At 36.5% G+C, this 17,846-nt stretch overlaps 1 protein-coding gene across 1 annotated transcript; it reads left to right on the top strand.

Moving 5' to 3' along the window:
• The first annotated feature begins 424 nt into the window (after positions 1–424).
• Positions 425–9,575, top strand: LOC103701730 (zinc finger (C3HC4-type RING finger) family protein / BRCT domain-containing protein). Its single transcript, XM_039129143.2, has 8 exons — positions 425–581; positions 987–1,135; positions 1,263–1,396; positions 2,190–2,391; positions 3,701–3,835; positions 5,676–6,248; positions 8,717–8,893; positions 9,247–9,575. Exons 1-8 carry the CDS (start codon positions 533–535, stop codon positions 9,418–9,420), a joined length of 1,593 nt encoding a protein of 530 aa, XP_038985071.1. The 5' UTR covers positions 425–532; the 3' UTR covers positions 9,421–9,575.
• Positions 9,576–17,846: the final 8,271 nt, after the last annotated feature.

The raw sequence follows: 17,846 nt of genomic DNA, 5'->3' as shown, positions 1-17,846 counted from the left end.
ATTTCTACATGAAAAAGAAAAACTTATGTAGAACATGAAAAATACAATTCTCACTTACTAAAAATTGAGATAATTTTTTTTCAAAAATGTCTATAAGCTTTTAGATAGGGTGAGATAATATTTTTTTCTTATGTTAATGCTATAACAAGTGTTTTACAAAACTTTTTCAAAAAAAGGTAGATTTTCAACTAAACATAAACCGATATGTAATATGCCACTTTCCTATGATGAGCCAACTATATAAAAATATTTTTTTTAAATATTATATATATAAGAGAAAATTCTTTTCAGAACCAAACTAAGTCAGGAGTTTATTTGGGATGGGTTCGGATGGATTACCGGGTCGGGCGAGACCCTGGGCCTAGAGCGCGGCAAATTTTTGAATTTTCAATAAAATTCGGATGACAAATTTTGCCACCCGGACAATTTCAAATCAGAAACCCTCCCTTCGTGTCCGCGTCGCTTCTCCTCCGATTCAAAAAATTCTATTTCCGGCAAACCCTAACGCTAGCAGAAGGCGAGGACCAGCTCCATGGAACCCATCATGCTCGGAGACGACGATTCCGCGGACCGTTCCCAAGGTTCCTTTCCTTCTCCCCCCTTTTATTCTTTACTCACGGAACAACTAAATTCGCGAGAAAGAGGGAAAATTTCCTCTTCCCCTTTCAATTTCTCTTCATAGCTCGGCAAGTCAATCCCGTCGGACACTCGGTGTTTTGTTAATTTGATATGTTTTTTTTTTTACTGAAATTTTACCATACGAAGTGTTCCAATCCATGGTTTTGAGTGCATACCAATGCTTAAAATTGATCAGCATCTGCGATCATCAGATAATGCTAATTTTTCCGCTTTTATTTTTCGTCAACATTCTTTTTTTTTTTAAATTCAAAAAATTACAGTGTGTTTTAGAAATGCAGATTTTGATGGTAATATATTTTCTCTTCCTTTCATTCGCTGATAGAGCGCGTATCATATTCTTCTTTCAGGTGATGGGATCCGTCCAATTCCAGGTATGGAGTCTGTTATCGTTACGGTGAGCGGATACCATGGTACCGAGAGGTTCAAACTCATCAAGCTTATTGCACAAACTGGTGCTAGTTATGTGGGAGCTATGGGGAGATCCACAACTCATTTGGTGTGCTTGGATTCATAGTCTCAGATTTGGTTATCGATTTGCTTGAGATCCTATGCGTTCAATTGGAGACGTGTATGCTCAAAAATAAGATGATACATCCTAACTGTATCTTTTTTGTTCTACACAGGTATGCTGGCAGTTTGAAGGTAAAAAATATGAATTGGCAAGGAATATTGGAGCACATATAATCAGCCATCGCTGGTTTGAGGCTTGCTTGAAGAAAGGGAAACGCCTACCTGAGGGACCTTACACCATGCAGAGGTTTATAACTTTATCCCATTTTCTCAAGAAAAACTTCTATCGTTTGCTTAGTATCACGGAAAACTAGAACTTTTGTTTTAATTCTTGTTATTAGATTCTAGAGCACGGCATTCTTTATTGGGTCCATCACTTGTTTTTTTTCTACTCTATTTCATGCTCTCTCTAAAAATCTTAGAAATCTATATTGTGATATCTTATGTGGCTTTCATCAAAAAGTATAATTTGGTTCAGGGATTGGTGATTAGCAAAAAATTCCGGACGGATTTTTTTTTTTTTGCCTAATTGCAGTAGAGTGTTTATGTGAGAATAGATTGGTATAGTTTCAACTTACTGAAACTTTATGTGTAACAGTAGAGATGCAACTTGTTCTTGTTTACCCCTTCAGATTGCAGATAACTCTCATACAAGATTAAGCCTTAGTTATCTATCATGGCTTATGTCAGAGTGGTCGAGGAGTCATCAGTTATTATTTATGCATGCCATGACTGAACCATTTTGCCTGAGGGTGATGCTTTTAGAGACAAGTTGAAGTATGTCTATTGTGAACTCATGCAGTGATTCCATTTGTAATCAGCTCCGGGATTTGGACTTCTTTCGATGAATCTCTGCTTACCTCGGGTTTTCTTCTCCAATCTAATGATGAGCCACAAAGAGACTACCAAATTGATTTAACCTTCACATAGAATGGTTATTTTAGTTTTGCTATGGCTATTCAAGCTGCATACTAGAAATATAACATTTTGTGATGTATAGTTACATACATATGTTTCTGTTGTTTTGTGGCCATTTGCAGTGGGTGGGAAGCAGGACCAATATCATGGGAAGTGCCTGCCGTTTTGGATACTCATGACAAGAAGAAATGTGTTGTAACCAGAGAAAGGAATGTGTTATCTGATCAGTCTCATGCTTCAAATTGTAGCAGAGCAGCAGAGATTGATGCAAGGTGTTTTGATGTAGAATATTCGAATTGGTCTGATACACACTTATTAAAAGAAGTAAGTTTAACACCTTTTCTCTGCATGTGTGGTTCTCAGTACTTGATGTTTCATCCAAAGGTTCTAAGTATATTGCTAATGCATAATATGCTGGCAAGACTCCAGTATCATGTTGACATCTTACTGAAATATATGGCTGTAAAATACATTCTTTAGACATTATTCTTTCAATTAATTGCGATCATAGTATGTTAAAGCTTAAAGGCAACTTTTGCTGGAAAACAATAAATTGTTCAGCAAAGTGCTACTCCAAATATGACTATAGTCCAGATTTCCTCTACCAGTGATGCTTTTTGTATTGGTAATATGCAATGAAATATCAATAATAAAATTTACTTTCTTGTGGGAAGGGGTTATACTAGTTCAGAAGAAGTGCTCCCTCACATCAAGCCATATTACAAGTTCCTTATGCTGTATAATGGTTTCCTTCGTATTTATAACATTCAGTGAAATAACAATATGAAAAACTTTACTTTCGTGGAAAAAATATATCGGTTCAGAAAAGTGCTCCTCCAAATCAAGAGATATTGCAGATTTCCTTATACTACATAGTTGTTCTTTTATATTTTACTCAACTTTTGCATTTGTTATGCCTGTGATTATGAATACCTCATTGGATATGGTCCATGAGAAGAAGCACAGGAGTTGTGATAAAGATAAAACTCAACGACCGTAGCAAAAAAAGACCTGAGTTTTTTTCTGTTTTGAAAGAGGGAGACAGCCCTGTGCGAAATGGGAACTACATGAAGAATCAAGAGGTTTTTTAGAGAGAGAGTCCCTTGGAAAGGGAAAACCATGAGTGCAATAAACTATTAAGTTGAGCGTTCTGGATAGAGTCCAGGAAGCTCAAGAGAAAAGAGAGCACGCAGTATACATCTGATATTGGAAAAAATATTAAAACAAGTGAAGATTGGGTAGAGTCCAAAACCCAGTGTTTGCTTTGTAGTGGTAGAGATTTGTATATGCAGAAAGGGAGGGAAGGTCCACCTGGTGGAGTCACCCCAGTCCAAATACTCAAGGGAAACAGATCCCAAGTTATGAACCTTGAATGTCCTCCATTTGGAGGCAATGTGCAAATTTAGCTAATGACCTTTTGGCATGCACCAAAATATCATCATGTTGAATGAACTGGTTTACTGCAAAATATGCTTCCGCCTGCTCAAGTTTCTGCTGCTTAAACCATGACACTAGCTTACTTGGATCTTCTCAAAAAGACAATAGCTAACCTGAATAGGCTAATGAATTTCTAGATTTCTAAATGAACTCTATAGTCACCATTTTCTATAAAAATTCTTGTTTATCTGTGCAGAATTTTTTTCCAAGTTGGGACACTGAGATGATGGGTTCCAAGAATGTTAGAAAAATCAGAAAAGCTTCAAAGCAGGGCTGCACATCAAGCAATAAAGCCCATCTTGGTCCACCTAATATTCGTTTATATCCTCAGGTGATATGCTAATTTATTTTTCACATTGCATCCTTCTTCATAGTTCAGTGTTAAGGGTTATGTGTGCCTATATTTTTTTCAAATTGACTCTGGAATGTTATCGGATTCCCAAATAATAAAGCAATAACAAGGACATTTCATGAATATTGGGATATATGCCAGTGTCTGTATTGTTAGGCTTGGACTTAAATTATCTTTTCTACTCTTTGATTGTGTTGACTATTAGGTTTAACCAACTCCAAAAAGCAACAAAGGAAAAATAGATTGTTCAGCAAATTTCTGCCTAAGAAAATTAGGAGCAAAGATGAAGCTGCATACATCTTTTAAGTTTCTGTAAGGAGTTTCCACAGCAGACAAGATTACTTTGAACAAGTCTGCACAATGCTTTCTTATAGAGGCACCATTACCCAGACATTATCACTTGCTTTTCATCTGAAAACGTCGTCTTCGAATAATCAGTTGGACCCTAAAATAATACATAAAATTGATCTTTTAATACCACTCCATGTAAAGTAGTTAGAACCTGAAATAAGTCAAAATATTTGTTCCTGTGTCAACAAATTTAGCCATTGGGAACAGTTGCTTTTTACATTTGAGTACTATGAATATTGCCAGCAATCTGAAAAGCGATTACTCTGTAGATTTAATTCCAAGATAGGGAGTTATGGTAATGATTTATAGTTTTCTCGCTTGAGGTGACAGTGAGTGTTTCCTTTGACAGGTAAAAAGGGGTAAATATTCATTAGTGGCATTCTCTATTTACTAGTCTACTTGTATGCAACAAACTTTCTTAAAGAGCACACTGATATGGAAGCAAATTATCTTTTGATTTACCAGGCATAATATTCTAGATTAAAAAAAAACCCTGTTGATAAACATTTGTTTGCTCCTATCTTAGGGATTTCTGGCCAGGCTTAAAACATATCCTTGCTGATCGGGCATCTAATAGTTCCTAGATCCAGTTGATTGAGCTGCCTCACCTAGCACTTAATGCATTCTGATAAGGGAACTTAAGCCATAGTTTTTTTGTGTGGCTTGGTGATATTTTCTGTTTTAACTTTTGATGATTTTGAACTCAAGGCCTCTTGGCAGTGAGGTGAAAGTCCGACCTAGGTAATCTACTTGAAGTTATTGGAGGAGAACTGGTTGACTAGGTGTGGGCATGTGCAGCGTAGTTTTTGGGGGCCTTTTACAGAGAAGTGCTACAATGGGTTCTTGATAGAGGAGGGAAATATTGGAGCTAAAATGGATGGAAGTTGGAATAGAGGATTTGGAAGAGCTTAAAATATACAGAAACTTAAGACAGTCGTTTTTGAAGTTCCCTCAAATAAATTAATTGACCATTGTTAGCTATGGATCAGTTTGAACATAACAACTGTTTGTAATTTTGCCTGGTAAGCAATAGCCCCGAATGTCTTAGGCCACAGTTCTCTAATCTGTTTGAATGCTACTGTTTGCTATTGCTCAATGATATAAAATGTTATAGACAGCATATAATACTTTTGCAGTTATATTGGTTATAAATAGGCTATATTATCAAATGAGGAGCCACATGTGTTAAATTGCCTTAGACCTTTGTCAAAATTCCATGGTTTCTTTAGCATAATAGTATTGAAGGATCCTGATTGCTTTTTAGGTTGACATATTTTGGGATAAGAGATTCATGTATTACATTCACTTCTGGGTCAAAAGTTAGGTATTTTCTGAGCTGCACTCCATCGTAGATTTCTATCATTAACAAAATCTAGTTGAACTGTGCTTTATTTCTTCCATGAAAATTCTTGCTCTCTGATTTAAAAACTCACTGAGTATGATTATAAATATGTGTTTGTGGACACAGCCTGAAGAGTCTAGTTCCTTCCCATCTTTGTGCTCATCAAGGAAGAAGAGGAGCCTGTTTCATGCTACGCAAAATGAAGTTACTGGTGAACCAGCTCACAGAAGTCGTCGCCTTGTGAAGAAAAATGCATCCTTTAATCATTTGAATGATATCATACCAGGCTCCAGGCAAGAACCTTGCCTAACAGAAATCAATAACCATCTTGATTTGCCTGATTATGAGGGAAGTAGGACACAAGGGCTTGAACAGGTTGAGGACATAGAAAGGCCAAGAAACCATCCTCTTTCGGAAGAGCCAAAGAGTTCAAGAAGTTGCCATGCATTGTCCGAGCATGAAATAAATTCAAAGTGCGAGCATTGTCAATACACAAGGGAAAATATTGATTCTTCTGATTTTGGAGTGAATCATGATCGGCAAAGTAAAGAAGACAATCAATCTGAGTCGGCCAGTGTACATAAACAAGCTGAGTTGTCATGTGTAATATGCTGGACAGACTTTTCTTCAACGAGAGGTGTTCTACCTTGTGGGCACCGGTTCTGTTATTTGTGCATTCTAGGATGGGCTGATTGTATGGTATGTAACTTTTATCTCTACTTTACGAAATCTGCATCAACAAAAGCTTTTGTTGTATCCTTCACTTTTTATATGTTCAATACAGGCCTTAAACATGATCTGAGTGTGAGCAGGACTTTTAATGCTAGTAGAATTAGTTACTATTATCAGGCATTCTGCAGTTATGTGCACAACCAATTTTTTGACTACAATAATTGATTAAGATGTGCTTATCTTCATGTTGTTAATCTAAGGAGATAGCAGTAGTTAGCACTTTTAGGTGCTCTTGTAGCTTTGCTTACTACCATGATGGTGTCCCTCTATTGTTTGCACCTTGAGGTGCATAAGGAGTAATGCATGTGTAGCTAAATTTTTCGCATTGACAGATTTCTAGTACGTACTGTAATCATAGATGACAAGCCTTCAATTCTGGTATATGCTTTATGGATGTGGCTGTTGCCTGGAGTTAAAGTCCGTGGTTTAGAATTCAGGGAGTTACAGGTTGTTTTCTTGCATTTCCCCTTGTATCTAGAATACAGACATCGACCTATGCATGCGGGAAATGTGAAGATGATATGATTGTATGAGATAATTCAAATGTTGAGATGATTTTATTTTTTCCTTCTTCCCCCTACCCTAAACTCTTCAGATTGATAAAATTTATGCAGTTGGAGCTGCTTTTTGGGAAAAATTTACAGAATCTGCATCAACAAAAGCTTTTGTTGTATCCTTCACTTTAAATATGTTCAATACAGGCCTTAAACATGATCTAAATACGAGCAGGACTTTTAATGTTAGTACAATGAGTTAATGTTATCAGGCATTCTGCAGTTATGCACACAACCAGTTTTTTTGGCTACAACAATTGATTAAGATGTGCTTATCTTCACGTTATTAATCTAGGGAGATAGCAGTAGTTAGCACTCATAGGTGCTCTTGTAGCTTTGCTTACTACTATGATGATATCCCTCTATTGTTTGTACCTTGAGGTGCATAAGGAGTAATGCATGTGTAGCTAAATTTTTCGCATTGACAGATTTCTAATATGTACTGTAATCATAGATGACAAGCCTTCCATTCTGGTATATGCTTTATGGATGTGGGTGTTGCCTGGGGTTAAAGTCCGTGGTTTCGAATTCAGGGAGTTACAGGTTGTTTTCTTGCATTTCCCCTTGCATCTAGAATACAGGCATCTACCTTTGCATGCTGGAAATGTGAAGATGAATAGATGATAGGATTGTATGAGATAATTCAAATGTTGAGATGAATCTATTTTTTCCTTCTTCCCCCTACCCTAAACTCTTCAGAGTGAGATACAAAATTTATGCAGTTGGAGCTGCTTTTCGGGAAAAATTTGTATAATATGACAAATTATAGATCTTTTTCCTTTTCAAAGTTTTGAGTTGGAATTCAAGGTTATGATATCTGAAAAGAATTTCTTTTCTTGTAGATCAAGATCTGCTAACTTCTTTATCTATTCAAGCCTTTGGTCCTGTTGACCATAAATTTGTAACAAAGGGCTTGTTTGGTTCGCGGGAAGCATTTTTCCTTCTAGGAATATGATTCATGGGAGGAAGATTCCTAGGAAGAGAATGCCTTGGAATGTACTTTTAGCATGTTTGGTTAAACATGAAAAAGTGACAGATTTCCAGAGTGCTTATGTTTGGTTGACTATCCACTTTTTTGAAAAAGTTGCATGTAATTCCTATTATACTCTTAATAAAAATTAGGTCTTTAATGCCTCTTTAATGCTGAAGGGCCTTTTTGGAAAAAAATAAAGATGGAATGATTCCCGCCTTATGGGAAAGTAACTTTTCCATGTTTCTCATGGGAAAGACTTTTTCATGAAATGTGGGAATCATATTCCCATGGAAATACAACTTTGCTATCTCTCTCCTTTGAAAACTTCAACCAAACAAGAGGCATCTCATTACTTTTTCGTTGACCACACTTTTCCTCCTCCTTTTCCCAAGAACCAAACGAGCCCAAAGAGGTATTTATCAACCATCAATACTTGTGCAGGAGGTGAGAATTTTTAGGTTTCAATCATGAACAAATGCGCTTCATGATCTTTTGATTGTCCATTGGCAAATGATTGAGGCAATGAGAATTATTGAAGTTCATGTTTTTTAACCTTCATCATTATTGTTGTAGGCTATGTAAAGCTGGGGCTTTTCTGCAAGCAACTTCAATGTAGAATTATATGTTTTTTTTTCTAAATCAGTTTCTCCACTCAGTTTTGTTGTTTAAAGCTGTTCTGTTATGTAGTGTATTTTTTCCTGGTTCATGATATCTTAGTTTCAAACACTGATGAAATAAATGTTGGTTGTGTACTTGTCCTGGATAAAAGGACATGCGGAGTATGACTAGTGGCATGGGACATACATTGTCATGGACATTAGTTAATGTGTCAATTTATGCTAATCATTTTTTGAGTTTATTATGCCTTGATGTTTCTCTGCCCTCACAACTATATGATGATTTTCCAGGCATCAAAAGGAAAAGTTTCGACGTGCCCTCTTTGCAAAGCTAGTTTCGCAAGCATTAGAAAGATGGAGGAGGCTGGTTCTCCTGACCAGAAGATATACTCGCAAACTATTCCTTGTGGGTCTTCAAACATGGATTTCATGCTATTTGATAGAGGAAATTATAACCTGGAAACACTGGTAAGCTTCAGTTTGGACATCTTTTATGCATCCAATATGCAATTTAGTCTTGTGGAGGCTTACATTTATGGGTATGACTGTTATGATCTAAAACTTTGGATCTTCATCTATATCAGGGTACCGGTATATTTTGTTCAAATAAAACTGGGTTTCTTGTGTTAATAGAAGAGAACTCATCCCCTTAAATGCCTCTTTATAAGCTAACAGATAACAAGACATGTTTCTTGATTTTGATCTACAGTGTTTCTTTTTGTTTAAAAACAGAAGATTCGTATGCATCTATTTTGCGTCCAGTGCGTAGCAATTTCTTTTTATGACTAACCTGCCTTTTGTTTTCTGTGCAACTTCTGAAGACCTCAGATTTTGTTTGTTATCAATGCCACAATCATGAACCTGCTGATCTTCTCGTAAGCTGCCATATATGCCAGACGCACTGGGTACATTCTTGCTGTTTGGACCCTCCATTGGTTCCTTGGACATGCATGCACTGCAGGGATCTCCGAATGCTGTATCAGCGTTTCCGCTAATATGTGGATTTTTTTTCAATACAAATGCAACGATTCATCTGCAACCCAAATCATATTTTTCTAAATGTTACCCGATTTATTTCGCCAACTGTTTTCATATTTGACAGCCAATCCTATCACCAAAATATATTGAGAGTAAAAATGTTGGAAAGAAATTCAAGCTTAATGCTTTTGTTTGTAAGTTATGAGAATCTTGTTGACTGGATTTGAATTTGGATCTGGTCAGTCTTGATAGGACAATAGTTACCCGATACTGACAATCAGAGTTGTTGAATGTGATCTATTATTTCTATACTGCTTATATTATCAAAAATTATGTGATTTGGAGATTTCTAGCCTATATATCAATTGGTAACAAACATGCATATTTTATATTGTCTGCATTATTTATTTTTGACCCCTCAACACATAGGTTAGGAATCTCAAAAATCATATGATTTTTAGTAAGTAGTTTAGAGATAGTATATTACATTTAATGACTTAGATCATCAGTATCGAATCTCTATCATCGGGTAAGGACTGATAGTATCTGAGTTAAAATCCGGTTTACCATATTCTAGTCCATCTTGATCATGTGGCAATATATGTTGCATTGGCATTTTACATATAGATTTTGATTGCTTACATCTTAAATGAAAGAAGATACCCTTCTTGTAGATGGTGGTAGAAATCTTTTCATATTAATTCTACTTTTGTAATTTTGTTAACTTTTCCTAGGTTCGAAGTTTCATAAATATGACCCAGTTAACAAGTTTCTGCAGTATAATTAGGGCTTCGAGGATGCTAGTTTGAAATTCTCAATAACTTTGAGGGACCTGCTCAATGTGGGTTAGATTCACCTAGATTTGAGATGAAAAGCAATTCCCCATTGGGGGCAAATGGTTATCCATTAAGCGAAGGAAATGGTATTATAAGAAGCAAAAAGGTTATACTGTTGGGATCTCGTCAAGTTGTGGCCCACATTGACAAATGACGTCAATATGGTCCAAGTGGGAGAATGTTGGATCCCGTTTAATTAAACCCTGATCCCGTTCAAGTGGGTTTAGAAAACCCGAAACCCAACACTATTCATCTTCCCCCAAACGAAAAGAGGAGAAGGGATTAACAGGTTTCGGGTTATTGGGCTTCGCCCCGCAACCCGAAACCCGAATCCTTTTGGCTTAAATTGGACCTTTTACAGTTAAACCCCTGACAATATGTTATTCTGAAAAAGGGGCTTTTGAAATTCATATATAGTCCCCAGCCGAAAGTTGAATTATCAAAAGGGTCCTAAAATATTTTTATGTGGTCCCTTTGCTAAAGTTTCATTACAGAACAGTACTTTGACAATTATATATTACTCCATGTAATGAATTTATTGCATAATTGATCAATTTATATGCTTTCTTATGATGATACATGATTATTTAAATTATTCATATTTTTCATGATAAAAGGATGATATATGCATGAGACGAGCCAAAGCATCTTATGTAGGAAAAGACATATAAATGATTAAATTTTTGCATATTTGTGGTGACGAGCCAAAGCATCCCATAAATTTTAGAATGCTTTAGTTTAATTTAATCAATAAAGAGTCTTTTTATCATCATCTCATAAAATTGAATAGTTGCATCATATATAATGAACCGGCCTCAAAGGGAAATCATTATACAAAGTTAATGGTGGGATGAAATAATGTTATTAGTATGATATTTATGATGAAATCTTGTTGCCCAAAGGCCTTGAATTCTTCATTAACATTGAACAATATCTAGTAAAATTTTATCCATTGAATAACGGTGTCTAAGAAAAGCTTATCAAAAAGGTATACGTGCCTAAGAAAGGCTGGTACTTAAGTAAGCCTAGTGCTCCACCACCGATCTGGAGCTGATCTGGCTGTTATTCTTTGGATTTTTTCAACTAGATATATAAAGTTGATTAAATATCATACTTAATGCATTAGTTTTATCTTAAAGGGGTAAATCATGTAAAGTTAATTTTGATTTACTCACTAAATTGCTAATATGGGTTAGTGATTTAGATAAGGTTTTAGCGTAATTATAGCATGCATATTGATAGTAAGCATATGTTTTGCAGCTTTGTTTCCGACAGTTTTTTCACAATCTACATCATGCATCCCAATACTTAATGGTTCAAATTTCTCGGAATGGAAAGAAAGGCTGACATTTACTTTAGCGTGCATGGATATTGATCTGGCACTTCGTGAGGACATGCCACCTGTCCCCACGGAGGAAACTACGCCAGAGGAGAAAAAGTTGTATGAGAGGTGGGAGCGGTCAAACCGCTTAAGTCTTTTACTCATACAAAATCATATCTCCAGAAAGATAAGGGGCTCAATTCCAGATTGCAAAACTGCAAAAGAATTCTTAACAGCAGTAGAAGAGCAATTTGTGAGTTCAAAGAAAGCCCTAGCCAGCACCTTAATATCAAGGTTTGCTTCCTTAAAGTATAATGATAATGGTGGCATACGCGAGCACATTATGGAATTACGTGACATCGCTGCCCAATTAAAATCATTGGAAGTAGACATGTCAGAAACTTTTCTTGTACACTTTGTCCTTAATTCTCTGCCTATGGAGTATGCACCATTTAAGATCTCATACAACACACATACAGAAAAATGGACTATGAATCAACTTCTAGCCATGTGTGTTGATGAGGAGCAGAGAATAAAACAAGAGAGGCAAGAGAGTGTTTATCTCACCTCTCATAAGGGAAAAGGACATAAAGAGGTCGGCGGTACCAGTCATCCTATTCCTGTTAAGAAGAAGAAAATGAAAGTGTCAGCCAAAGTGACTGACAAAAGGCAAATAAAGTGCTTCTTCTGTAAGAAACAGGGACATTTGAAAAAGGACTGCATCAAGTACAAGAAATGGCTCGAAAAGAAAGGTACTTTTCTTTCCTTAGTGTGTTATGAATCAAATTTTATTGATGTACCTCATAACACATGGTGGATTGACTCTGGTGCTACTATCCATATATGTAAAACTTTGCAGGGATTGTTGAACAAAAGAATTCCAACGGAAAGTGAGCGAAGCATCATAATGGGAAATAAGATGCGTTCACATGTGGAAGCTGTTGGAACGTTCAAATTGACCTTAAAGACTGGCCAAATTTTGTACCTAGAAAATACCTTTTATGTACCTGGATTTTCTAGAAACCTAATATCTATTTCAAAACTTGTTTATTTTGGATATACCGTTTCATTTGGACGGTCATTTGTAAACCTTTCCTTGAATAATATTATTGTTGGTAATTGCTTGTTAGAGGATGGTTTATTTAAATTAGACCTTGATACATCCTTTGAGCTATCCCTTTTATCCCTGCAAAATAAAGATCATTATGGATTAAAACGTAGCCTAATAAATGAAAATTCCTCTATGTTATGGCACCGAAGATTAGGCCATATCTCCATAAAAAGAATCAAGAGATTAGTAAATGATGGAATTTTACCAACTCTTGACTATGGTGATTTTGAAACTTGTTTAGACTGCATCAAGGGAAAGCAGACTAACAAGTTTAAGAAAGGTGTCATTAGAAGTACAAATTTATTGGATCTCATACATACAGATATATGTGGGCCTTTTTCGATCCCATGTTTTACTGGTCATAAATATTTTATCACCTTTATTGATGATTACTCACGCTATGGGTATCTCTACTTGTTGTACGATAAGGCTGAGGCATTAAATGCATTTAAGCTTTTCAAAACAGAGGTAGAGTTACAACTTAATAAAAAGATTAAAGTTGTGAGATCAGATAGAGGTGGTGAATACTACGGTAGGTATACTGAAACTGGACAACATTTAGGTCCATTTGCTCGATTTCTTCAAGAGCAAGGTATAGTTGCACAATACACTATGCCTGGTACTCCTGATCAAAATGGAGTTGCGGAAAGAAGAAACCGAACATTAATGGAGATGGTAAGAAGTATGATTAGTCATTCAACTCTCCCAATTTCTCTGTGGGGTGATGCCTTAAAAACCGCTGCGTATATTCTAAACAGGGTTCCTACTAAAGCTGTCCCAAAAACACCCTATGAAGTTTGGACAGGTAGGAAACCTAGTTTAAGACATCTACACATTTGGGGGTGTCAAGCTGAGGCAAGGGTGTACAACCCACAAGAGAAAAAGTTGGACTTTAGAACCATTAGTTGTTATTTTATCGGTTATCCAGAAAAGTCCAAGGGATACAGATTTTATTGTCCTAATCATACTTTGAGGATTGTGGAGACAAGAAATGCTAGATTCCTTGAAAATGACCAAATCAGTGGGAGTATAACACCTCAAGAAATTAATTTTGAGGAACAGCAAACTCCGTATGGTATGCAAGATTCAAATAAGCAGCCAATGATTTCTCTACCTATCATTAATAATGGTTTGGAGGAGGATGAGTCTACTTTTAATGTACCACTTGAATCTGTGCCAGTTATCACTGAAAATGTTGCTCCACCTATAGAACCAGTAGATCAAGAAGCAACTTTAAGAAGGTCATCAAGGGTAAGGAGATCTCCAATTCCACCAGATTATATAGTATACCTTCAAGAAAATGATTATGACATTGGAAATATAGATGATCCAATAAATTTCTCACAAGCCATAAATTCAGTAAATTCCTCCAAATGGCTAGATGCTATGAAAGATGAGATAGATTCTATGGCTAAAAACAATGTTTGGAATCTTGTTGAACTACCTCCTGGGGCTACTGCAGTACGCTGCAAATGGGTGTTTAAAACCAAAAGAGACTCCAAAGGCAAGGTAGAGCGACATAAGGCCAGACTTGTTGCCAAAGGATTTACTCAAAAGGAGGGTATTGATTATCATGAAACCTTCTCTCCAGTTTCAAAGAAGGATTCTTTAAGGATAATTATGGCTTTGGTGGCTCATTTTGACTTAGAGCTGCACCAAATGGATGTGAGAACTGCATTTCTTAATGGAGATTTAGAGGAAGAAGTTTACATGAAACAACCTGAAGGTTTTGTTTCAGAAGGTCAGAGCCAAAAAGTTTGCAAGCTAAATAAGTCTATATATGGACTCAAGCAATCATCCCGACAGTGGTATCTTAAGTTCAATAACATCATTTCTACATTTGGCTTTGTAGAAAACGTTGTTGATAGATGTATTTATCTTAAGATCAGTGGGAGTCGATTTATTTTTCTAGTCCTATATGTAGATGACATTTTGCTTGCTAGCAGTGATTTGGCATTGCTTAGAGAGACTAAGCAATTTCTCTCCAGTAATTTTGATATGAAGGATATGGGTGAAGCCTCATATGTCATCGGCATTGAGGTTCATAGAGATAGATCTAAGGAAAAAGTTTGTCTATCTCAAAAAGCCTACATTAAGAAAATGTTGGAGAGATTTGGTATGGAAAATTCCAAACCAAGCCCAGTGCCTATTACTAAAGGTGAAAAGTTGAGCCAATCACAATCTCCGAGGAATGAAATTGAAAGGGAGCATATGAAAGCATTTCCATATGCTTCACTAGTTGGGACTTTAATGTATGCTCAAGTCTGTACCAGACCTGATATAGCATATGTTGTGGGATTACTGGGGAGATTTCAAGCTAATCCAGGAATGGAACATTGGAGAGCTGCAAAGAAAGTATTGAGATATCTTCAAGGAACTCAAGATCATATGCTCACATACAACAAATCCGATCTTTTGGAGATAGTTGGATACTCAGACTCAGACTTTGCGGGATGTCCAGATAGTAGAAAATCAACATCAGGTTATATCTTTCTACTAGCTGGTGGTGCAGTCTCGTGGAAGAGTTCGAAGCAAAAGATGACAGCTGCTTCAACAATGGAGGCTGAGTTATTAGCATGCTATGATGCAGTTACACAGGCTATTTGGTTGAGGAACTTTATCGCAGGCCTACAGGTCGTGGACACTATTTCAAGGCCCATAAAGTTATATTGTGATAATTTAGCAGCAGTTTCCTCAATAAAGAATAACAAGATATCCAATGGAAATAAGCACATGGAGGTGAAATATCTTGTTATAAAAGAAAAATGTGATGACCATAAAGTTTCAGTTCAATACATCAATACTGTGTTTATGTTGGCAGATCTTTTGACCAAAGCAATAACCCCGGGATTGCATAAGGAGCATGTCAGTCAAATGGGACTTTTCTGTGTAAATTAATTGATGTATTATTGTGCACAGTTTAGATGGTTGTAAATCACATATATCGTATTTTCTGCTTTAATGAATTCATATGGTTTATGCATACTAAGGTAGCAGAAATTGTGACCAAAGAATGAATTTTATGAGAAGTTCATTCATAAGGGTTTGGTTATGATGGTTTAGTAATATAGTGATCATGGAAGGTTATACGCCGATCAAATAGGTGTTATTTCCGCCATGGTTCGTATTATTATTCTCAAAGTAATCAAACATAAAGTTTGCCCAAATTGATATCAGGATAGAAAGAACACGTGTATACAGATTATAAAATTCAAGTGCTAAGGATATTTCACTTGTCAATATGGTCCAAGTGGAAGAATGTTGGGATCTCGTCAAGTTGTGGCCCACATTGACAAATGACGTCAATATGGTCCAAGTGGGAGAATGTTGGATCCCGTTTAATTAAACCTTGATCCCGTTTAATTAAAACCCACATTTGACAAGTGTCCCTTGAATTTCGTAAATCCTGATAATCACAAGGGCATTAAGGTATTTTCACAGTAGTGAAGGGTTACCTTGATGGGGGGTGACTCTTCACGGGTGTAACCATCTACAGCGTTTGGTCCCTGGAGAGGGCTATAAATAGCCTGTTAGACCCCTTCTCTAAAGCACGCATTAAGAGCTTTCTCTCCAGAAAATCTCTCGCTAATCTTTATTCAGATCATCGGTGATCGAGGCTGCGCACGCATTCCAAAGTTTAATCCGGATGGATATGGCGACACAAAGTATGATTTATGATTTATTAAATTATTCATTCCATCATATACTCCTATTCTTGAAAGAATGGATTTTGGCAAGCTCTCTGTGAGAACTGAGAATTAGGGATGGATGGATGTGGTTCCATATGCATTATAAATTGTTGCAGTTCCATATGCATTAAATTGTTCTCTTGCATTCTCATAGTGCGCAGTGAACGATTAAATGAACTTACCATCTGTGTCAAGCAAAAGGTAAGGTCAATGCCTTACTAGAAGCTAGTTTCCCTGGGGAAATTAATTCACGATCCTTGTTTATTTTCTTATCTCTTGCTCAATTATGAAATATTTCGTTTCTTTTTAACTATAATTATCAAAGTTGTCTCACTGTAGCAAGATTTGTGAGATACTCATATATCTTATAAATGTGGATACGATACTAAAATGCTACTTTTTCAAAATAAACACTAATAGTCGATATATTATGCCTAGATTCTACTCCATCAGGTAATGTTATAATTTTATGGACGATGGAAATGTTAGCTACAGGCATCATAATCACCATATCATGCTATTTTTATTATCATAAAGTTTTGTTCAGTATATGTTTATGTATAAACTGCTATTTACATCTACAACATGCCAGAGTTTTCCCTAACAGCTATATAACGGATGATTCGAAGCCATCACTTTTCTCTCACACCACAAACACAAGAGAGAGAGAGAGAGAGAGAGAGAGAGATAGTTGTGTCTTCATGACCTAGCTAATATCTGGACGTAAAAACAATAACTAGTGTACCAGCGAACTCAATCCTTGGCGTATCCGACCATGAATATAGGAAACATCCCGACGTAAAAACTAGAACTAGTGTGGTGACGGTGAACTTAATCCTTCCCATTTATGATGATAACCTTAGCTTCTTCATGGCATGGAATTACGATTGGTATGGGGGACATAGCTGTTGGTGGACCAATTGTTATGGTCATACGTACCGTAGCTTTTGAGGCAGCGAGCTATTTTGCCAAGGGAGCCAGTGCAGCCGCTCCAATTACAACAGTTCTCTCTCTTTCTCTCCCTCTTCCTGCTCCAATAGTTGCCAACCGTTTCAGAAAATTCAGCCAAGCCACTGCCCCTTTTATCCTATCTCGCTGCACTCCAACAATTTTCACTACTCCTAGTGCCTCTCCCTTTTTTACGCCCATGTTTTACGGCAAAACCACCGGACGTTTACATTGTGCTCCAACGATGTAGGAGAAAATCTTACTAGTTTCCACGGAGAAAAGATATTTTTAGAAAAGAGAAACCCTATCAAAATTGGTTCCCTATTTATGGTATGGAAAATTGGTCTCCTTGTTTCCCGTCCCTCCCACTAATATTGAGAGAGAGAGAGAGAGAGAGAGAGAAAAATATTAGAAAGATTCTCATCATCTCCTTTCCTTGCGTATCTCTTGCCTTCTTCCTTCTAATGGTGCTTCTTTTGTGATCCATTGCTTGGATCCTTGTTTTATATAGCACAAGTTAGTATTATTGCTTGAGGTC

This window comes from Phoenix dactylifera, chromosome 2 (genome assembly GCF_051530095.1).
Source record: "Phoenix dactylifera cultivar Ajwa chromosome 2, Ajwa_hap1_PhDact_Kaust_v1.1, whole genome shotgun sequence".
Lineage (NCBI taxonomy): Eukaryota > Viridiplantae > Streptophyta > Magnoliopsida > Arecales > Arecaceae > Phoenix > Phoenix dactylifera.
Note: the sequence above shows the minus strand (reverse complement) of the source record. Positions and strands in the feature narration are given on the sequence as shown.